The following is a 23525-nucleotide window of genomic DNA, read 5'->3' as shown; positions in this document are numbered from 1 at the left end:
TCAGTATTAATTTAAACAACCCAATGAAACAAATTAGAACAGTTTTAAAATAGAATAAAGTGCAAGTAGATCTGTGCCGGTTCACTGTGTGATGTGATCATCCGGCTCAGCAGGACCGGTTCATAGCAGCTATGGCCCTGGGGATGAAGCTGTTCCCGAGTCTGGAAGTGCGGGCGTAGAAGGCCTCGTATCGTCTGCCCGATGGTAGAAGTTCAAACAGACGGTTGCAGGGGTGTGAAGAGTCTTTGTGGATGCTGGTGGCTTTTCTGAGGCATCGTGTATTGTAGGTGCCCTCCAAGGCTGGTAGCTGTGTTCCGATGGTCCTCTGAGCTCTATGGACTACCTGCTGAAGAGCTTTCCTCTCTGCCTCCGTGCAGCTGAGATACCACACAGGGATGCCATGTGTTAGGATGCTCTCTATGGTGCAGCGGTAGAATGTCGTCAGCAGCTGTTGGGGTAGACCAGACTTTTTCAGTGTTCTTAGGTAGAACAGTCGTTGCTGTACCTTTTTGACCAGCGCAGCAGTGTTATTGGACCATGTGAGGTCCTCTGAAATGTGAGTGCCCAGAAATTTGAAGCTGGACACTCTCTCCACACTGTCCCCGTTGATAAAGATCGGGGCGTATTCCCCGTTGTGTGACCTACGGAAGTTGATGATCAGCTCCTTGGTCTTGGTAGTATTTAGGGACAGGTTGTTATCAGAGCAACAGTCCGGCAGGTTCTGCACCTCCGCTCTGTATTTTGTTTCATCACCGTTGGTGATCAGCCCGATCAGCGTTGTGTCATCTGCAAACTTGACAATGGTGTTGGTGTTGAATGCAGGAACACAGTCGTGTGTGAATAGGGAGTAGAGCATGGGGCTACTACTACTTTATTACTTTAAGGGAGTATCAGCCTATATTTCTGTTAATGTCTCTGAATCATAAATTGAATTTACAACTACCTGACTCAGGCCAGACATCTACTAACAAAGCCATGCAATCTTTAGCTTGAATGCTTCCACAGAATTTGAACTAGGTAGAAAATCATGAACTGAACATGAATCCCTGTTCTAAAATTGGAGTGGTCATAGAAGACATGAGGTAGTTGTAAAAGGTTGTTTTTCTTACTGGAGTTTTGTGTGTTCCGCCAGGATCAGCACTGGGACCTCTGTTGTTTGCAATATATATTAATGATTCAGGTGAAAATGTAGGTGGTTTGATTACTAAGCTTGCAGATAACATGAAATTGGATGGAGTTGTAGATGGGGTGGAAGGTTGTCAAAGGATGCAGCAGATATAAATCAATTGGAAATTTGGACAGGGAAATGGCAGATAGAGTTTAATCCAAAGTGCGAGGCAATGAATTGAGAGGTTAAATACAAGAGGAAAGTAGAGTAAATGTCAGGACGTTTAGAAGCATTGAGGTGCACTGGGATCTTCGAGTGCAAGATTATGTGCAGGCAGATAAGAGTTTGTCTTGGCATCATATTTTGCGCAGATATTGTGGCTGATGGCCCTATTGCTATGCTGTACTGTTCTATGTTGTATGTCCACAGCTCCCTGAAAGTGGCAATGCAGGCAGATATGTTGTGAAGAAGCTTTCCGTTGTGGCCACAATTTACCCTTCAACCTTTGTCACAAAAGCAGATTGTTTGGTCATCACATTGGTTTGGGTGATCTTTCTTTGAACAGTCATGCAGATTTCCTACATTACATCACTCAATATATTACATTGGCTGCATAATTCTGTGGGATGTCAGAGGTCATAAAATGCATGATACAAATTTGACTTTTTGCAGCTAAGCTGAGGTGACCAGTTGCTACATGTTGTTAGGATGATTGTAGGTGTGACCTGCCATCAGATTTCATTATCAGGCAGAAAAGAGCACAGTGTGGTAGATAGCCTATTCACTTCCATGCACTTGTGTTGTCAACAACACAAAATAAAGAACCCTGTGGTTAAGCTGCCTTCCTGAAACCAGCATTATCTATTGTCATCGAACATCGTCATGGAGACCACATGGTCCATTATGTCCATGCTGGTCAAGAAAGACCTATCCAGTCCCATCTCACATACTGGCCCTCCCCAGGTTACAAATATTGAATTTATGGACCATATGGGGGCTGCAGGTATTTTCTGCTGGGTAGGAATGGTGCATTCGCGTGTACCATCTCTCCTCTCCCATTCCCATCCCTGAACCACAACAATCAGGACCTGGGTGGAGCCGAACAGAGTTGGGAGCGATGAACAGACTTGCTCGTTCATTAACTGAGTCAGTGAAGGCAGCTGACGCCCATCATCCCATGTCTGCTAGCTCTCCTGTCCCAGCTGTTTCGCTGATCCTCTGTTTCGCTGATCCGAACTGTTCGTAACTCAGAAAGGAACAAAAACAGTGAGCTGTTTTTGTTCATTTCTGAGTTACGAACAGTTCGGATCACTAATAGTTCTCAGGTATATAACTGTGATAACCCAGCGACGGCAAGTATTCAGCATTTACTTGTGTGTAGCAATGGTCAGTAGCTCTGCCTTTTGTAATCCATGTTTAGCCGCCTATAGGGATGAGATAGATCCAGCTTATTAAAACATGAAGAATCTGCAAGCTCCATGAACAAATCTTGTGAAGTAGGCTGTACATGGTGCTTATTGTCATCAGTTCTGTTCAATGTGTGAATGTTTGAAGTGTTCACGTAGAGCTTTTGCACAGTCAATGAATGGCACAGTTCCAACAGTACAATTTCTGTCTACTTGGGAACAGGGGTCTTCCTTTATAACACTTGGAAGCAGATGCGATTAATTGCATTTACTGTTCATACTCAACTTCATGTGATAGCCTGAGGCAAAATTGTGGAATATCATTGCTTTGGATTTTAACTGAAGGTAAAACAAGTGTTTTTTTTAAACCTTCTTTGTCTCCATTGCTGCAGACTGCACATTTTCGATCTCCCACTCCATTTGGTATTTTAAATGGTTCAGAAGCACCGTTGCCCATTCATGATCCTTTAACCAGATATGTTAAGTAACTCGAGTACTTTTCCTGTCTAAAGGTAGGTGTGAAATATCCTGAAAAAGCTACTTGCCCTATATCCACCTGCACTTTATAGCAACTTCCAGTGCTAAAATCATAAGAAAATTAAATGGACAAAGGGAAGTCTAAAGGCCAGGTCTAGTTCAGTTTCTTGAACAATTTTATAAACATGAGGGATATGCAAGAATATGGGGAGAATTTTTTTTAAAGGGATGTTAATAGTAAGGAACATTTGCAGATTAGTGTAAAGAAACATAAATTGCTGGAGTAACACAGCAGATCAGGCAGCATCTCTGAAAGAAATGAATAGGTGAAGGTTCGGGTCAGGACACTTAGCCTGAAATGTCACCTATCCATTTCTCCAGAGATGCTGCCTGACCCGCTGAGTTCCTCGAGCATTTTGTGTCTATCTTTAGTATAAACCTGCATCTGCAGTTCTTTTTTGTAAATGCAGATTAGTGTAAATGGGTACTTTTGGTTCAGCGCAGACTTGGTTTGTTTCCCTGCTCATCTCTCTCTGACGCTATAATAAAACAGCATTGTCGAACTACAGAGCGAGAATTAGGGGCTGAAAGCAGCTACAAAGATAGGAAGATCAAGGACATACAGCTGGGCTTTAACATGAGCATGTGAAATTTGAAAACTGAAAGATTGCTGAACAGGGTGCTGAAGTTGTAATCTTTTTGATTTTGCATTATTATACTGACCAGGGCACTCTTATTTTTTAGATGTAGTGAAACAACCGGGTTTGACAAGGCTTGCCAGAGTCTGACTATGAGCATCACAATAAGAACAAACAAACTTACTTTTACAAAACATTATGCATATTCTTAAGACAGTGCAGAGTCCTTCAGAAATAAAAAGCAACCATGTCCCATCCATTCCTATTTGCAATGTCCCATGATAGATCAAAATATGCTAGAGCCAGCATTACAAATCCATATCAGTTACACAGTACAAGTTATTTTTGCACATAATATGGCAACCACATTCTCGAGCAAAACGAAATCAATACAACTTTGTAAGTCACTGGTGTGGTTAAAGGAATACGACTAATATGTGCACAAGATCTGACAAACAAATGACTTAATTATTTCAACAACTTTTATTGAATATATATTATCCAGGGTATAGAGAAATTTGTTCCACTTAAGAATACTCCCATGGGTCTTTTCTCTCCACCTGACAGAAATCAGTTTCGTTCAGAATCAATCTCTCCCTCATTCATCTCCCTTTACATACTGACAAACATATTTCTGATTTTGGACATATGTGTAGCATTTGGAAGTTTTATTTAATTAACATTCCCTTCAGACTCTCTTAGTCAATTTAGGAGCTTCGCACAACGCAGGAAGCCACTAGGACAGTCAAACAGCAAGGCCTATTTGGCCCAAATCCATGCAGACCATCAAATTCCTGTCAACACTAAAGCTACATAATCCTGACCATCACGCAAACTGGGTGGGGCCAGCAATGGCTGCCTCGTCACCAGTCTGTCTGTCCCTTCCTTCTTTTGTTGTTTGTTTGTATGTGTGTGTTAAATGTATGTTTTAGTGTTCTTTAGCTTGTTTTATTGGGGGGGTGGGGGGTTGGGGGAAACTTTTTCTAATCTTTTATGTCGACGGAGATACGATTTTTTCCCGTATCGTATCTCCGTCCACACTGCGGCCTAACATTGAGGAGTTGGCAGCCTTTGCTGGAGAACGACTTCAAGAGCTCCACCGCGGGAGCCTGCGAACTTACTATCGTGGCGCCCGCGATCCCTTTGCCAGGGATCGACCTCTGAGCTCCAACTGCGGGAGCCTGCGGACTTTAACATCGTGGAGCTCGCGGTCTCTAGTCAGAGACCGAATTTGGGAGCTCCAAGTGCAGGAGCTTTGACCGCCCCAACGCGGGAGCTTCGATCGCCCCGACGCGGAGGCTTCGATCATGGGCTGCGGGAACTTCGATCACCCTCACTGTGGATGGTTTGACTGCCCTGACCGCGGGAGAATAAAGAGGAAGGAGATTAGACTTTATTGCCTTCCATCACAGTGAGGAACGTGGGAAATCCGCTGTGGTGGATGTTTATGTTAATTTTTATGTAATTGGGTGTCCTGTTGCTTTTTTTTAGTATGGCTGTATGGTAATTTGAGTTTCACTATACCTTAATTGGTACATGTGACAATAAACTGACCTTGAAACCTTGAAACCAATCTCCTTTCCAAGGCCAACAGCATGATTCAGGATCAGTCTCACCCCCAATCAATCCCTCTTCTTCCTTCTTCTATCCGGCAAGAGGTACAGAAGTTTGAAAACCTCCAGGTCAGGCAACTGAACCATCATCTCACCAGCTACAGTGTGGTCCAGACCTCCCGTCTATCTCATTGGAGACCTTTGAACTGTCTTTAATTGGACTTTATCGCACTTTATCTTGCACTATATGTTGTATCCTTGATCTGTACACTGTTGTGTGGCTTGATTGTAATCATGTATAGTCTTTTGTTTGACTGGACAACACACTAAAAAGATTTTCACTGACAATAATAATAAACAAAATGAAACTACATTAATTCATTTTTATTCTCCCCACATTCCTATTAACATTCATTAACCCCCACTGCAAATTCTATCACAGCTACACAATTTACAGTGGCCAATTAACCTGTCAACATGCATGTCTTTGAGTCATGGGAGGAAATAGGAGCGCCGGAGGAAATCCACGCTGTCACAGGAAGAATGTACAAACTCCACACAAACAGCAAGTCAGGATTGAAACTGGAGCTGTGAAACATCGATTCCACTAGCTACACCAGAAAATCGTCACTCACTGTTGCACTAGCTGACTGACTGACTGACTGGCTAGTTCTCCAGAGACAGTCGTGATTTTCTGGAAAGTCTTCCAAAGACTGCCCAGCCTCTTTTATTTATGAGCTTAGGAAGAATGAATCAATGCTTCTTTGAATTTCAGACACAATGTTAAACAAAATTCCCTTGCAGCACAGTAGATGTTCCATAACGATAAGGAAGCAATAAAATTATTTATTTAAATGTTTCACTCAAAATCTCATTCACACGCAGCAGTATTACAAAATTAGCTTTTTTTAGGTGAACAACCATTGCAAATGTTCATCCCTGGGGATATTTCTAAATTCCCCACCATGTGAAATATAGATGATCAAAGTAAATGCTTGAAACACTTTGCAAGTCTGGCAGCATCTGTGGAAAGGAATCAGTCAATAGTCCTGTCAAAAAATCTTTGACAATTGTGCCAATTGTCCTTCACCCAAAGCATTAACTGAAACCTTCTCTTTCTACAACAGTGCCAGAGCTGCTACATTTCACCTACATTTTCCGTTCTTATTTTAGATTCCAGGATATTATTTCCTTTCCACCTGTCTCTGGGCTATCACCATATAAGGAATGAGGAGACAGGCAAAATAATATGGAGCCAGCATTTCCAATTACCATTCGTGGCTGTGCTGAATGCTCTGAGAATTAATGAGACAATATTGTCAACGTTTTGAAAAATGACTTATTCCACATAATCCTGCACCTATCCCTGGAGGTTTTATCAACTGAGCTTCAATTTCCAATCTCAATTTCTAACCTAACACAATCATCTTCAAGATTCTAATCAGAATCTGAATAAAAATGTGTCACGGCTGCATGATGCTCCATTATCAGTCAAATTTACATATCCACCTCCAATATTTAAAAAATAAATGAAATCGTTTAAAGGAACTGAAATTAATACTTGCTTTTTTCCTCAGATTATTTGCTGTGGCAACCCAGAGATTAGTTTTTAAATTCTCAAGATTCGAAACCAATCCTGATAGCCTGACAACATAGCAGGTTTACACCACAGCAGCAATGGTAACCCATGTGATATCTACAGGGATCTGTTTCCTCAGAAAACCTCCAAAACTGTTTGCAGCTTCTTAGCTGAATTCTACATCTTTGCAGTGACTGCCATATGCAATACAAGTTCAATTCAAAATTTCATTTTCGTAATGGGGGTTGGAAGAGTATGGTTATTTTCAAACATAAAATAAAGCCAAAAAAAATTCAAAATGGAAAGTATATAAAACATGTTTTTTTCACAAAATGCTGGAGTAACTCAGCAGGTCAGGCAGCATCTCGGGAGAGAAGGAATGGGTGACGTTTCGGGTTGAGACCCTTCTTCAGACATGTTAATCCTCTCATGAGTAAGAACTTCATGCCATGCTATTTTTGACACCTTTGAAAGCTGTATGGAATTCAAAAGACAAACTCACATTTATGCTACAATAGCACCTTCATTGTAAAACAAATTTACTGGAATTTAACAAAAGCATTATTACATAGCAATATCGAGACATGCGATAACAATCTTGGCCAAAGTTATGCTTTACAAAAGAAGTGACAGAGGGAGGTGAAAATTTGAGGAGGGAACTCTAGAACTATCAATGAATCATGAAATTAGCAATTCTAAAAATATTGCTGTTTAGAGGAAATGCGAAGGGGATCCATTTTCTGCATTAGAAGCACACAGACAGCATTGCGGTTCAGGTTCAATTCGTTTATTAAAAATTAAATATAAACCAAAAGTACTCGAAACAAGCAGCATGTCAAGTGACATATACATAGAAAATAAGGATGCTGCTGTTTCAGGTCTTGACTCTCATTAGTTTTCCTTCCTTTCCATCCTGACTGGATGACTTGTGGGTTTGCTCCAGATCCCTAGCATGGTCTGTTTTACCTTTCTCTACCCTGATTGCCTAAGAAGGTGGGGGTGCTCCCATCAGTAGCTTTTACAGCTCTCCTGGTGAATATGTTCCCACATTGCTTTTGGACAGGGAGTTTCAGGATTTAGACCCAGCAACAAAAATGCTGGCAATGGTGTTACCATGCACCTGCTGCCTTCTTTTCCCGGTGACAGAGGCTGTGGGTTTGGGTGGTGCTGTTTGAATAGCCTGGGCAGGTAATCGCAGAGTATTTTGAATTGGTGCATACTGTATCAAAGGTGTATTGGTGATTGAGAGAGCGAATGTTGAGCATAGTGGCTGGGATACCAATCGAGTTCGTTGCTTTGTCCTGGATGGTATCGGGCTTCTTGAGTGTGAACAAGTGAGGAAAGTGGGGATAAAATGGAATCAATGGATAGAATCATGAAACCAAGATAAGGGGAAAAAAAGACTGAAAACAGTTTAAGAAAAAATATCTTTAAATAGTAAAGTGCATTGGATACCTTTCTACTGACACCATTTACAATGCCTCCTGCCGTATGTTACGGCACCATTGAATTATCCCACAGAACCATCACTGCTCACCAAATCTGTAGAAGACCTGTCTCGTCCAATACCTATTCATCTTGCCCCGTGTTTATTTCATTGTTTGTTGTAAAGTTATTGTAAAAAACGCTTTATTTTCGGGCAAAATCAACGTTATCCCTCTGCATTGATAATTGTTTCTGGGCTTTTCTCTCGGATGTTCAGCAACGGCAGTATTTTATTTGCTTCTGATGACTTGGGGTGGATTAATCTGGCTCTGCCGGCGCAGACAGCTCTACAACAAGCAGCTCTGGCAAACTCCTTTCTCTGAACAAAGTCGGGGCAGGGCAGAACTCTGGTCCCAAAACATTACAAGAGGACCCCTTAACTCCCTTTACTTTCAGTCCCCGGGCACGTCTACCAAATCGCTTCCTGCAGGCAGGAACAACAATCCTGCTCAACAACAGGCTAAATATAAGCGAAGTGCAACTGGCGTCAGCTGCCGCAAACTCTCAACATCATCATCATCGGGGACGACCTTCGTCCGCAGGTATCTGCCAACACTAGTTCTCCCGTTTAGCTGCGTGCCATTAAAGAAGTCGCGGAGCTCTAACTTACTGTGAAGCAGGTAAGTGGAAGAAACAACAGTGAGAACAATAGCATTGAGAGTGCAGCACTCACTCACTCACTCACTCACCGCGCTCCCTGGTGCAGTGGGGAGCCAGAGTTCCAGTGCTCTGCTCATCCGCCGCTGGCCCAGACATTGCCGCCTAGATAGACCGACAGACAGACTTTCTGCTCCCCTCTCTGACAGCCCAGAGCTCCCCAGGCTGATCAGGTGACTTACGCGAAGAGAAACACTTTGTCCATTAGTGCTGAAGCCGAATAAGTGCTTGGTTTGGCTGTGAAGCGTTCTTTCCCTCCCCTCCCCTTCCCTTCCCAAGGGGAAGCTCAGCCAGTGAGGCGGACAGGAAGGCTGGCAGTCAGTCAGTCAGTCAGTTACCAGCAGACACAAGAAACTGCAAATGCTGATTTACAACAACAAAAAAAAAGCTCAACTTACTGGAGTAAATCAGCATGTCAGGATGCATTAGTGAAGAAGGATCACGACACGAAACGTTCACTGCCTTTCTCTTCTCTCCGCTGTGTTTTGCTGAAGATTCCAGCATTCGCAGTTCCCTGCGTCTCTTCTAGGTTGGGTTACCCAGCGAGGAACTCAACTGAAGGACGCAGAGTCAGGACCGGGCCACCAATGCAACCGTACCTGCACCGAGCAACTGTTGAGATTCAGCATCAAAGAGCAAATTGATTCCCGCTTCCAATCAGGGCAAGCACGAACAATTTGAATTCTTTTCAAATAGACTTTCACCCTGGGAAGCGTCGTCGAGCAGAAAGAAGGATCTAAGAGTGCGGGTACATAGTCCCTTTAAAGTGGCCTCACAGATAGAGTGGACAAAAAGGCTTTCGATACATTGGCATTTCGTCAGAGAATTGCATTGAGGTTGGGAGATCATGTTGCAGTTATACACGACGTCGGTGAGGCCACATTGGAGTATTGTGTTCCGTTTTGGTCACGATGTTACAGATGTTTGGATGCTATGTTCCAGTTTTCCAGACCGTTGGCGAGGCTGTATTTGGAGTATTGTGTTTAGTTTTGGTTACCCTGTTACAGGAAGGATGCTGTTAAGCTGGAAATAGTGCAGAGAAGATTTATGAGGATATTGCTAGGATTTGAGGGCCTGAGCTATAGGGAGAGGTTGAGCAGGCTAGGATTTTATTCTTTGGAGCACTGGGCGGTGAGGGGTTGTCTTCGAGAGGTATAAGATAATGAGGGGAATAGAGAGGGTAAATATAGAATCATTTACCCAGCGAAGGGGAATCAAAAACAAGGGGACATAGGTTTAAGGTGAGAGGGAAAATATTTAATAGAAACCTGAGGGGCAACTTTTTTACTGCCAGGGTAGTGGGTATATGGAAGAGCTGCCAGAGGGGGTGGTAGAAGCAGGTCCTATTGCAAAATTTAAAAAACACTTGGATAGGAAAGGTTTTGAGGGATATGGGCCAAATGTGGGCAGGTGGGACTAGTATAGATAGAGCGGCATGTTTGGCATGAGCAAGTTGTGCTGAAGTATGGCTGTATGTTTCCAGAACCTACAGCCTTTTGTTCTCCACATCACCTCCGAACATCTGCCCTTATCTCCACCCTTCCCTCGCCTACAGTCAGATGGGGGACAGAAGGGTGGAGATTGATGGGATCCGTCCCGCTGAGTTCTTCCAGCTATCTTCTACCAGTTATTGTTGTGTACTGCCTTAACCCCTATATATTGTGTTCATATTCATACAATCATAAAGTACAGAAACAGGCCCTTTCAGCCCACTGAGTCTGCTGTGCTAACCACCAACCACCCATTTATTAAATCCTACATTAATTCCAACTTTTTATTTTCCCCACATTCCCATGAACTCCCCCCCCCCCCCCCCCCCCCAGATTCTACCACTCACCGACACATGAGGGGCAATTTACAGCAACCTACTAACCTATCATAACCTTGGGATGTCAGAGGGAACTGAAGCATCCAGAGGAAACTCACATAGAACTCTAATCAATTTGTCAAACACCTTTTCACTTTCAGAGTTGTGTTGAATTGCCTAATTGTATTATGATTTGATACTTTTTTTAGTAACAGATTCCAGCCGTTTCTTCCGTTCTTCCTTCAGTTGCAGTTTTCTAGCTGCCTGGGGCTATCCAGAACCAAGGCAATTTTGTAAATATAGCCCAAATTGTCACCATCTCTCCAGCGACCTCTTTTGAGCGCTAGGATGTGGAGAGTTCCATTGATTCAACAATTACTTTCACTCTGATTTAAAAACAAAAATTAAAAATTTGAAAAACTGAGACACTGGCACAGACCTGAAGCCAAGTCACGTCGCGTCATGTCAAGTTGCATTTAATGTAATATGCACAAGTATGGTGAGGTACAGGTACAATGGAAATCTTGCTTGCTGTAGCCTCACAGGCGCATTGGCTCAAACACAAAAAACATACATTATACATAAATATCAATTACATTTTTTTAAAGGAAGAGGAGTGTGCTAAAATAAAGAACGAAGAATGTGTAAAAAGGACATTAGTGCAAATCACAGTGAAAAATGTTAGTCCATGGTAGTGCAAGATTAGGGTTGTGCAGGTCAGTTCAAGAATCTGACAGTTGGAGGAAAGTAGCTGTTCTTGAACCTGATGGTGTGAAACCTCAGGCTTCTGTACTTCCTGCCTGACAGTCGCAGTGATAAGAGGATAGGTCCCAGAAGCTGGGGATCCTTGATGACAGATATCGCATTCTTGAGGCAGCAATTGATGCAGATGCCTTTGACGGAGGGGAGGTTTGTGCCATGATAGACTGGGCTGAATCCTCCACTCTTTGCAGCCTCTTGTGTTCCTGGATTGCTATAACAGGCTATGATGCAATCATTACATCTGTAAAAGTTTATAACGAGTATTCAGTGACATGCTGAATCTCTTTAAACTTCAAGAAAGTTGAGTCATTGATCCAGTTTAATCAGTGATCGATTAGCAAGAAATTGAGTGTGTCAAGAAAAGGAGAACCATGTTTTGAATGAGCTCATGGTTTTAAACCCACATAGCCCAAATGACATGATCTTGTAAACAAATGCCTTATGGAACATAATCACAACAAGGACTGAATGTGGACAAGAGACCAGAATAGCATAGCAGCTGCTTTGTATTGGGCACAAATAGCTCAATGCCTATGATAAGCAGAATGGCTGTGGGAGGCAGTGCACTGCCTCGATGGTGGAGTTGACCGCTGGAGGCCCTGTAACAGCCTTGGGTTCGGCTGGACCAGGCGCCACTCCAAGAGGTTGAGCAAGTGGACCAGATGACCAGTAACGGCACAGAAAAGTGGAGGACACCAATGGCTACACTTAACCAGGCCGACCTTGTAACACCGCCAATGACAATGGGCCTTCATGCTCAGGTCAAGAACCCTGCACTTATATCTGGGACTTGAAAATGGTGTCAAATCTGGTGACTCTGTTTAGTGTTTCAGTGTACTATTACTACTACTGTACACTTATACTGTATCTGAGATGCTTATCTAATAATAATAATAATAATTCATTTATTTTATATAGCGCCTTATCGCATGCTCAAAGCGCTTTACAAAAACAATTAACATAGAAACAAACAGACAAACTATCCTGACGGAAAAGCGGCGAATACACAACGCCAGCGTCCTCTCACGTCAGGGTCCGGCAGTAGACATTAAAAAGCACAAGACACACAGATATAATTTTTTACACAAACAGCCATCACAGTGATTGCTCTAGGCATACCCTCACTGTGATGGAAGGCAAAGTCTTATCTCCTCCTCATTCTTCTCCCGTGGTGCCACGAGGTGATCGAGGCTCCCAACTTTTTGAAGCCCCCACCGGGCGATGGAAAGTCCCAGGGCCGAGCCGAGCAGGCCGATGAAAGTCCTGAGCCCCCACTGGGCGATGGAAAGTCCCAGGGCCGAGCCAAGCAGGCCGATGAAAGTCCTGAGCCCCCACCGGGCGATGGAAAGTGCTACGGCCGGGCCACGCAGGGCGATGAAGGGCCTGCGAGTGGGTCGATCGTACCTCGCGCTCCGGGGCGGTTGAAGCTGCTATGGCTGGAGCTCCCGAAAGCCGGTCGCCAGCCAGGGACCTGCGAACTCCCGATGTTGCGGTCTGCAGGGCCCACGGCCGAAGCCTCCGAAATGGTAAGTCCCAGGCCCTGCGACCGGAGTCTTTGAGGTCGATCCCAGCTGGAGGCCGCCGACTCCACGATGTTAGGCCGTAGCGCGAACGGAGATACGACACGGTAAAGGTCGCATCACCGTTGAGGAGGAGATTTGAAAAAAAGGTTTCCCCCAACCCCCCCACCACCCCCCACATATACAGAGTTAAAAATAAAACAAAACGTACATTTAACGACAACAATGACAAAAAAACAACAAAAAAACAGAGAGACTGCCGGTGAGCCGCAGCTGCAGAACACAGCCACGCCCCTATCTAAGATGTATCTCAGAGCTTGTGTCTAGAGATACTTGTACTGAACTGTGTACAAAAATGAATTTCACTCTACCTCAGTACATGTGATAATAAAGTACCAATGAACCATTAAATCTTCAGATAGTACAGAGGTTTCAAGTGGCCGCACTTCTCTGTAAGCGTGTTTCAGAATATATATATATTGAAAATAAATTGTGCAAAGTTTAATTCTCAAGCAGCTAAGAAAGCCTGTAAATGGATAAAGAGACAAAGAACAATATTCAAACTGCAGCTGCCTACAAGCAAAATTCCATTCGCCCATCAGCAAATGCAGCTGTTCTCGTCACCACATGGGGTATTATAAAAAATGTGTCAGCTTAATATTCCTGTCTCATTCAGTTCAATTCTACCTAAAAAAACCCTTAAAGCTTTCTGTTGCTAGAAATGTATCTAATGTTGCCAACTGCAGAGCTGCATTAATTGTTTCAGACAGTTAATAAATCTAAAATCAAATATAGTGGCAGGATATAATTTATGTGATCACATTAACTGAGTTAATGGAGATTAAAAACAACCAATAGGCCTGTTAGAACAAGCACAGAAATGAGAAGCTTCTGGCTCAGAGGAATATGTTATTTCCTCTGGTTAATGTTGAAAGAGGAAATGCTTTCAAAATAATACACTTATCTTGAGATCCAATCTTAATGATGAAGCGAAAAGCAATTCAAAAAGTGCAGTGAATAGCACAATGGAGATTAGCTGTAAATACACGGCATGCTTTTAAGCATTTGAACTATTTTCACATTAATAAATGGCTGTCTGTGGATTATAGATCAACAACCTCGCAAGGTCACTACAAAAGATTTTTTTTTTTAAATGTCAAGCATGACATTCAGCCCAACTGGTCTATCTGAAACGTGAACTCTGGTTCTCTCTCCACATATACTGGAGAGTCGAGAGTGTTTAATTGTCATGTGCATTGGGGCCAGAACAATAAAGTTCTTGTTTGCTGCAAATGTACAGGCACGTTAAACATAACACAACAAATAAATGAATATACGACAAATGATCAATTATTCTAGGTGAACCAGCCATGATAGTGCAAACCAAAGTACATAATGCAACAGTAGTGCAAAAGTCCATCGTAGTCGGTGCTGAGGAAGGATTGTGGTTAGGGTTGTGCAAGGTCATTAAAGAGTCTGATGTTTGATGGGAAGATGCTGATCTAGAAACCTGCAGTAACCGTTCTCCACCTTCTTCCCGATGGTGGTGGTGAGATGATGTGGGTCTTTGGAGATGTTTGCTGCCTTTTTGAGGCAGCGCTTCCTGTAGAAAAGCCATTGTGATTGATGTTGCTTCTTCAGACTTTTGAGGATTCATCTGGAGTTGCATAAACCTTTTGCATAATTCATGCAAATATGAATAAATCATTTCTCTCAGATAGAAGAAGCACAAAGAACCAGCACAAATATTTTGAACTCAGTCAGGTTTCTGTGCCTGGTATGGAACTGAAAGAGCTTTCTAACTCACTAATCTACAGTGGTTGTGACAGAAATCATGTGTCACACTCATACTTTACAACCCATCTGCAGCTTTTCATGTGATTGCTGACATTATTCATTTTCCATGCCTCTTCAAATTCATCTAAGTGAACTCTAAGCTGTGAATCGAAATCCATCCAATCTATCAGAACAGCACCTTCAAAGCCTCTCCTCCCATGTGTGCAATAAAACTTCTGGATTCTCCCCAAGGATATATCCTTGGCCTCATTCCTTTCATGCCAACTTAAGGGCCTGTCCCAGTTACATGATTTTTAAGGCGACTGCTGGCGACTGTCAAAGTCGTAGCAGATCGCCAAAATTTTCTTTTACCCTATGACAATGACCACAACAATGCCGAGTCAGGTCAATACAAGTTACTTTTTTTGTGAAACTAGCACCTGGCTAAGAGATTACACCGTCTTCGGAAACATCGCGAAATTCCCACGCTTACCTGACCGTCAAACTGTCGCCTCCAATCTACCTGTCAAATGTCCTGACGGTAAATAAATTGGTTAAACAAAACTATCTTCTAGATAGTTGCCTAGATAGATCTTCTAGATGCCTTTTCTTAATTTAATATTACGTGCTTCTAAATGCATCTGCGACAACCTGCCAAACCTGGGGACAGCATACGAAAGCGCCCGCAATAAACTAGGATACCTGGCAATAAGCCAGCTGTCACCGAGAAATTTCTATCTGGAAATTTTTTCCGCAACGTGCCGAGATCCGCTACGATTAATTGAAGACTCCTCACAATCATGCCCGCGACACCCCGGCGAACGTTCGGCAACAGCCTAGTCGTCGGCAGTCGCCTTATAATCGCCTAAGTGGGACAGGCCCTTTACTGTATCATCCAAAAACACTGTCAGCTTCTACAGTATATTCTAGGCACCAGGGCCGGATTAAGCTAGTGCATGGCCCATTAGCATGTTATAAAGAGGCCCTAAATACGGGACAAGGTGATGTCACCACCCGTGCCCCACGTGACCTCACCCAGCCAGTGGCCGCGTGCTCCCACTCCACCAATGGCGGCCACCCGGGCCAGGTGGCGGATTGCTATGCAACCTCTGTTAGGCGGCGCCCAGGCCTACATTGACTGGAGATAGACACAAAATGCTGGAGTAACGCAGCGGATCAGGTAGCATCTTGGGAGAGAAGGAACCAGTGACCTTTCGACTCAAGACCCTTCCGAAGGGAGAAGGTCTCGACCCGAAACATCACCCATTCCTTCTCTCCAGAGATGCTGCCTGACCTGATGAGTTACTCCAGCATTTTGTGTCTTCCTTCGATTTAAACCAGCATCTGCAGTTTTTCTTCCTACACCACTAGGCTGTAAGCTGCCCAAGCAAAATATGATCCTCCAATTTGTCCTTGACAGTCCTTTCAGGCTGGGCAGAGGTTCACTTGCATCTCCTCCAACCTCATCTACTATATCCGTTGTTCAAGATGTGGACGCATATACATCGGTGAGACCAAACCCAGACTGGACAATTGTTTTGCTGAACAATTTGAGGTGCCGTCAAATACTGTGAAGGAAAATTTGGCAAAAAATAGTCCAAAATATTAGAATATTGGATAAATTATGTTAATTAACACTAAGTAAAATATGAGACAGTCAAAAGTATGAGGCCTTTTTGATATTGATGTAATTATTTCTTCTGCAGCAGACTGGATCATTAATGAGAAGACAGATTTAGGAAATGGCAAACAAACCAGAGAGATACAGCATATCATTACGTCACAATCTTCTGTATCGTGAAACCTCCACAAACGTTGACAAAATGTATTGTTCCTATGACATTTTGTGAAAATGTAGTTATATTTTCTCACATAAATTCTTGAGAGTAAACATTTATTCCACATTTCAAAACATTTGGCAGTGACTTGTGAATTTCATAAGTATGGATTTCCATAACCTGGAAATGCGGGTGTACACGGTAGTTGTTTTCACCTAGAGTGCATTGTTGGAAAGGATTCTGGAAACAGATTAAGCAGCAGCTTTTAAGAAGAAATTGATCTTGAACACAAGAGATTTGCAGAGATAAGATAGCCCTGTTAGAGATGGCACAATTATCCACCTCTTGCATTGTATAGTTCCATACTCAACAGGAAAATCAAGAAACAATGTGAATTAAGTGCACGCTTCTCTGTGATCAGATGTTGCATTTACTAAGGCGCTTGAACATGATAGAAGGAACTTCAAGAGTTGTCACCCCTGAGTATGAAAGAACACTATTAGCTTTTAGAAATATTATCACACCCGTGAGCTGCCTCTTCTCCTTTAAGACCACTCACAGACAACCAATCTAATGCAGAAGAGAAAGAACACGAGCAAAATCATTTATTCATAAAAGAAACCATAAAGCTACATCTATAATCCTATGACACAAGAGAATGCAGCTGCTGGAATCTTGAGCAAAAAACAGACTGAAGAAACTTTGCTGGTCAGGCTAGGCAGCATCTGTGGAGGGAAGAATGGTCCATTTTCCACTACAGATGACCCAGTTGTGTTTTTTTCAGAAACCTGTTATTTGCTCCACAATCCTAATCGGCTTTGACTTCCTTGCAGAATTCACAATCTGGTAGACGCGTATTTATATGTGTGCAGATTGAGAAGGTTATTTGGACAGGTTCCAACAATTGCTGAAACTTTTTCCATACGCATGACTGTAAGGCAATTATTAGAATTCTAGAACTACATCTTTAATGTAATTTCCACCTCCTTAAACAAAACCTGATCCAAAGAGTTTAGTGGGAAAGGATCCAACATAATCATGGACCACGAACACCCTGAGCATTCTCTCTTATCCCCTCCCCAGTTGGGCATGGAGAACAAAAGTTTGAAAGTACGTACCTCCGGATTCAGGAAGAGCATCTTCCCTGTTATTATTGGACTCTTGAACAAACTTCTCATATACTAGGGATCAATTTCCCTATCTTCCAATCTACCTCATTGCAGTCCTTGCACTTTATTTTATCTGCACCTTCTATGAAGCAGTAACACTACATACTGCACTATGTTTATTTTATATTTTGCACTACTTGATATACTTACATTATGGTATGATTTACCTGGACAGCAGTAAAACATAGACTTTCCCTGATCTACACATGACATTAAAAATAAACTAATACAAGTTAGCTGTTTGTAGGACTTCACCACAAACAGTTATGTTTCTATTCATCCCATTAACATTTTTCAGTATATTAAAAGTTAATCTCCTTGATAATTAGTAATGTACAAGACACCCATGGGTAACTAACGGATTCCAAATTCACAGACATCCATAAGTTGATTTTGGCCATAAATTAGATAATACACAATACAAAAATATCACTTAATAAGATAACCATACCACCACAATATTGTAATGAATAGTATCAAAAGTACATAAAATTGACGAGAAAGTCAATTACTAAAAGGAGAGGAAGAGGGAGGGGGAGGGGGAGGGGGAGAGGAAATTCATTCTTTCATTGGACTTTTGAATCTAATAATATAATGAATGGGAGCTCATTCATATGTAACGTTGTCCATAAGTCAGGCATTCCTAACACAGGTAGCCTGCAACCAAGTGCCAACTGATTGAAAATATAGTCAGTAAAGGGGTCAGAAGAACACAAACCAGTGTTCAGCATTGTGATTAAAACTTTTGTTTTAAATATGTTCCAGCAGGTACAAGTAGTTGGTTTTTTTAAAAATTTAAGATCCATGGGAACTCATGGCCTGTACATTATCCCTAGAGGTGGATGTGGAACCAATCATTAGCTTGGGCACTATTTTCACAAATAAAACAGGTGAAGGAATACAAAAAAAAACTAATGGGAAGAAATATAAAGAATATTAGCTTTTGAAATAGCAGGGATAATAAACCTTCCAATTAGATCTCTAGCCAAGACAGGAAGTAGTTCCTTTCTAGCCAAGACAGGAAGTAGTTCCTTCTAGCCAAAGCATTGCTTAGGTATAATCCAAATTGTAATGTACAGTAATGAATTTATATATCGTAAGCTCCGATAGCTATGTAAAAAGGGCTTAGACAACACATTTATGTTCCTTATTGAATACAAAATATTTGTTCTTACCTCAGGTCAGACTCTGTTCTACAAAAAGGACCTTTCACAACTAGTGGCTGATAGAGCCTCAGTTTAACGGTTCACCTAAAACACTGCTACTCCAATAATACCACAATCGCTCACTACCTGAACAAGTGTTAGCCTAAGTGTTGTGCATAAGTATTTAAACCCATAACCTTCTGATTCAGAGCTGATTTAAATAACTGCGCCGAGGAAACAACACCAGTTTCTAACAAGACTGACTGCTGAAAAGTCAAACAAAATCCAATTAGGTGCACTTTTTTTATTTTTTGAGCTGTATGTTTATATGCATAGAGAGCTAGAAGAGTGTGCTGATGATGGTGTAATATAAATCTTGCTTCTGAAGGCAAGATTGTTAATATCAACAGCAAAGTGCAACTTAAGCACTGGTGCCAAATGCTTCCATCCATATAATAAATATTGTGGCAGGTCGAGTTGGAAATCTGAGTTATATCTCAATTTCAGATTAGTGCACATCAAAACAAGCTGCAGATTGAGCATTTATCAAACAAGCCAATGTTTTTCAGCCTTTAATTAGCAACAAGCATTTATAAGGCACCTTTAGTCGAGTAAACATCTGACTGTTACATTACTCTGTTGTCAAACAAATTCTTACAGTGAGGGGCACAAAGAAAGAAGGTCCAACCCGAAAACATTGTCCATTTCCTTCCTCAGATATTACCTGTTTCCCCAGCATTTTGTTTTCTCCTCAAGATACCAGCATCTGCAGTCTCTTGTGTCTCTACACAAAATAGATTGTTGGACAGGGCAACATTTGATTATCAACATGAATGTGAACGAAAGGACACAGGAGGAAATTCTAAAGGTTTGGGCCCAAAAAGCAGAAATACAGCTGGATAGAACTATGACCGAACCAAGAGATGCTCAGCCTTCTAAGAGAACTACAAATGATTTAAAAAAATGGTAGAAACACACAGCAGGGCAGGCAACAACTGTGGAGCAAGAAAGGGAGTCAATGTTTAAGGTCACCTGAACTGTGAAATCTAGGGATCATGGCAGAGGGAGGGGAGCAGTATGAAAGGCCAAAAGGAAAAGTCTACAATATGTTAGGTGAGAGTGATTAAACAACAAAGAAGGGCAACAAAGCGACCAGTAAATAAAAACGTTCGGTCAGTAGAAATGGAATGTTCATCTGAAACTATCAAAAGAAATTCTGGAAGTGTGAAACTCCAATCCCCTGGAAAACAGATTATCCAAAATGATTAAATTCTGTGTTGCATCTGAAAGGCAGTATTGTGGTGAGATGAAAGATGCAGTGTTGTTCCTCAAGATTATCTTCCTTGAAAGAGTATAGTAGGCCGAAGAGAGAGAGCTCAGAGCAGGAAAGAAATGGATAATTAAACTGATGATAGATAAACTAGACATTCTGGGTCCTTTATAGGGATTCATCAGAGGGACTGTGCAAAAAAAGTCACACAGTCCGAGTTTAGTTTCCCAGTGCAGAGTAATCCATACTATGAGCAGTGAATTCATTATATTAAATTGGAAGAGGCTACATTTCACCTGCACAGAATGTTTGGATAGCTGTATGATGGAAAGGGGGAACCAAAATAAGTGGCAATCCCCACCAGTTGCTTGGGAAGGGGGTAGGTATTGATGGAGATGAGAGAATGCATCAGAGCATTTCAGAGGGATTGGTCCCTTTAGAAGACTGACAGTGAGGGGTCTCGAATTTTAGGATTATCTAAAGGTGTACGCATTGGAGATGTTGTAAATTAAGCATGATAATCTGTTGCAAGTGGAGGCTGTTGGGGTGAAAGATATGGACAATGGGAACCCTATTCTGGTTCCAAATGGAAGAGAGGAAAACACCAGATATGTACCAGATGAATGAGGGCTTTGCCAAATACTATGGAGAGAAAGATTGGATGATGGAAAAGGAAAATGTATTAAGGTACCATGAAGATGGCATTATCAGAATAGATGCCAGACATGCAGATAAATTGGGGAAGGGAATACTGAGAAAGCTAGGTGGAATCAAGGTAGCTGTCTGTTGATGAATCGACTGAAGAAGAGCATAGAAAATAGAACAGAACAGTACAGGTAGACACAAAATGCTAGAGTAACTCAGCCGGACAGGCAGCATCTCTGGAGAGAAGGAATGGGTGACGTTTCGGGTCGAGATCCTTCTTCAGACTGAAGACTGACACCCATTCCTCTCCAGGGACGCTGCCTGAGTTACTCCAGCATTTCGTGTCTACCTTCGATTTAAACCAGCATCTGCATTTCCTACATAAAACACTACATTACAGGAACAGGCCCTTCGGCCCACAATGTTCATGTTGAACATGATGTCAAGTTAAACTAATCTCCTCTGACTGCACCTGATCTAAGTTCCTCCATATCCACGTGCCTCTCTACAAGCCTCTTATACCCCTATCATATCATATCACCTCCCCTGGCAACACGTTCCAGGCTTCCCCCACTTACTGTGTAAAAAACTTACCGTGTACATATCCTCTAAATTTTGCCCCTCTCACTTTAAAACCTTGCCACTTGTCTTTGACATTTCCGTGCTGGGAAAAAGCATCTGACTCTATGCCAAAATATATACATTACTAGTTATGAACTGAAGTTGAGGAAGGTAGAGTTAGGAATAGACCACATTAAGACCATTGTCAGGTAGAAATTGGCACAAAGATGATGAAACTTTCAACACAGTCATCCATGACGTAAAGCAAGTGAGGAAATGGTCCCAAGTGGGATTAAAACAAAGAACGTAACATATATCCCACAATGAGACAGGCAAAACTTGGAACCACTCAGCAGGACAGGCAGCATCTCTGGAGAGAAGCAATGGGTGGTGTTTCGGGTCGAGACCCTTCTTCAGACTGGTTAGGGATAAGGGAAACGAGAGATATAGACAATGATGTAGAGAGATAAAGAACAATGAATGAAAGATATGCAAAAAGGTAACAATGATAAAGGAAATAGGCTATTGTTAGCTATTTGCTGGGTGAAAGCGAGAAGCCAGTGCAACTTGGGTGGGGGAGGGATAGAGAGAGAGGGAATGCCGGGGTTACTTGAAGTTAAAGAAATCAATATTCATGCTACTGGGCTGTAAGCTGCCCCAAGCAAAATATGAGATACTGTTCCTCCAATTTGCGTTTAGCCTCACTCTGACAATGGAGGAGACCTAGGACAGAAAGGTCTGTGTGGGAAAGGGACGGAAAATTACAGTGTTTAGCAACCGGGAGATCAGGTAGGTTCAGGTGGACTGAGCGAAGGTGTTCAGCAAACCAATCGTCCAGTCTGCGTTTGGTCTCACCGATGTACATGTCCACATCCTGAACAACGGATATAGTAGATGAGGTTGGAGGAGATGCAAGTGAACCTCTGCTTAGCCTGAAAGGACTGTCAAGATCAAATTGGAGGATCATATTTTGCTTGGGCAGCTTACAGCTTAGTGGTGTAGGAAAAAAACTGCAGTTGCTGGTTTAAATCGAAGGTAGACACAAAATGCTGGAGTAACTCAGCAGGTCAGGCAGTATCTTGGGAGAGAAGGAATGGGTAACGTTTCGGGTCGAGACCCTTCTTCAGACTGATGTCAGGGGAGGGGGCGGGACAAAGATAGGATGTAGTCGGAGACAGGAAGAATAGTGGGAGAACTGGGAAGGGGGAGGGGATAGAGTGGGGAAGCAGGGACTACCTGAGGTTAGAGAAGTCAATGTTCATATTGCTGGGGTGTAAACTGCCCAAGCGAAAAATTATGTGCTGTTCCTCCAATTTGCGCTGGGCCTCACTCTGACAATGGAAGAGGCCCAGGACAGAAAGATCAGATTGGGAATGGGAGGGGGAGTTAAGTGCTGAGCCACCAGGAGATCAGGTTGGTTGAGACGGACTGAGCAGAGGTGTTGAGCGAAATGATCGCCAAGCCGGCGCTAAATTTGAGGGCGTGGATCTGGCATTGGGTAAAGTACAGTTGGGGTCCATTGCAGGTGTGGGTGAGTGAGGCCCGGAGCTGCGGGAGAGTCAGAGCGAGGGCCTGCTGGTGGAGGCTCGGCGATTGTTTTGCTCAACACCTCCGCTCTGTTTTACCAGATTACACAATATGCAACCCTTTGTTGAGTCCTTGTTTCCTCCCAACCTATGTAGCTGTCTCTATCCTTCCCCTCCCCCACCTGATTGCTGTCTGTGTAGGAAGGAACTGCAGATGCTGGTTTAAACCGAAGATAGACACAAAAAGCTGGAGTAACTCAGCGGGACTCTATAAGAAACAAAATTCGTAAAGTGAAACACTTTGTAGTTTTAGCAGAGACTGAAGCACGTGAGAGCAGGTTGAAAAAACGAAGGCAACGAAAGCTGTGGGAGCACGCACACGTGCGTTCGCGCTTGCACAACTGATCCGGCCCGCATGAAGTCGCATTTTGCCCATTCCGGCCCGTGACCTAAAATGAGTTTGACACCCCTGCTCTATATCATCGTCTATACCTCTCGTTTCCCTTATCCCTAACCAGTCTGAAGAAGGGTCTCGACCCAAATCTTCTCTCCAGAGATGCTGCCCGTCCCGCTGAATTACTCCAGCTTTTTGAGTCTATCTTCGGTTTAAACCAGCATCTGCAGTTCCTTCCTACACATAACTTGGAACCAGTCAGGTTTCCA

The 23525-nt window shown here is 42.7% G+C and overlaps 1 protein-coding gene across 5 annotated transcripts in view; it reads right to left on the bottom strand.

The window, feature by feature from the left end:
- dgkh (diacylglycerol kinase, eta) overlaps positions 1–23525 on the bottom strand; it is a 250084-nt gene that overhangs the window by 101036 nt on the left and 125523 nt on the right. Inside the window, exon 1 of one of the 5 annotated variants that reach the window (XM_078409366.1) lies at positions 8936–8984. The exons of the other annotated variants lie outside the window; for them this stretch is intronic. Coding sequence (XP_078265492.1) covers positions 8936–8983 — 48 coding nt within the window. The 5' untranslated portion in view covers position 8984. Of the gene's footprint in view, positions 1–8935; positions 8985–23525 lie in introns of those variants that run through there. 5 annotated transcript variants of the gene reach the window in all.

Source organism: Rhinoraja longicauda, chromosome 12 (assembly GCF_053455715.1).
Source record: "Rhinoraja longicauda isolate Sanriku21f chromosome 12, sRhiLon1.1, whole genome shotgun sequence".
NCBI lineage: Eukaryota > Metazoa > Chordata > Chondrichthyes > Rajiformes > Arhynchobatidae > Rhinoraja > Rhinoraja longicauda.
Note: the sequence above shows the minus strand (reverse complement) of the source record. Positions and strands in the feature narration are given on the sequence as shown.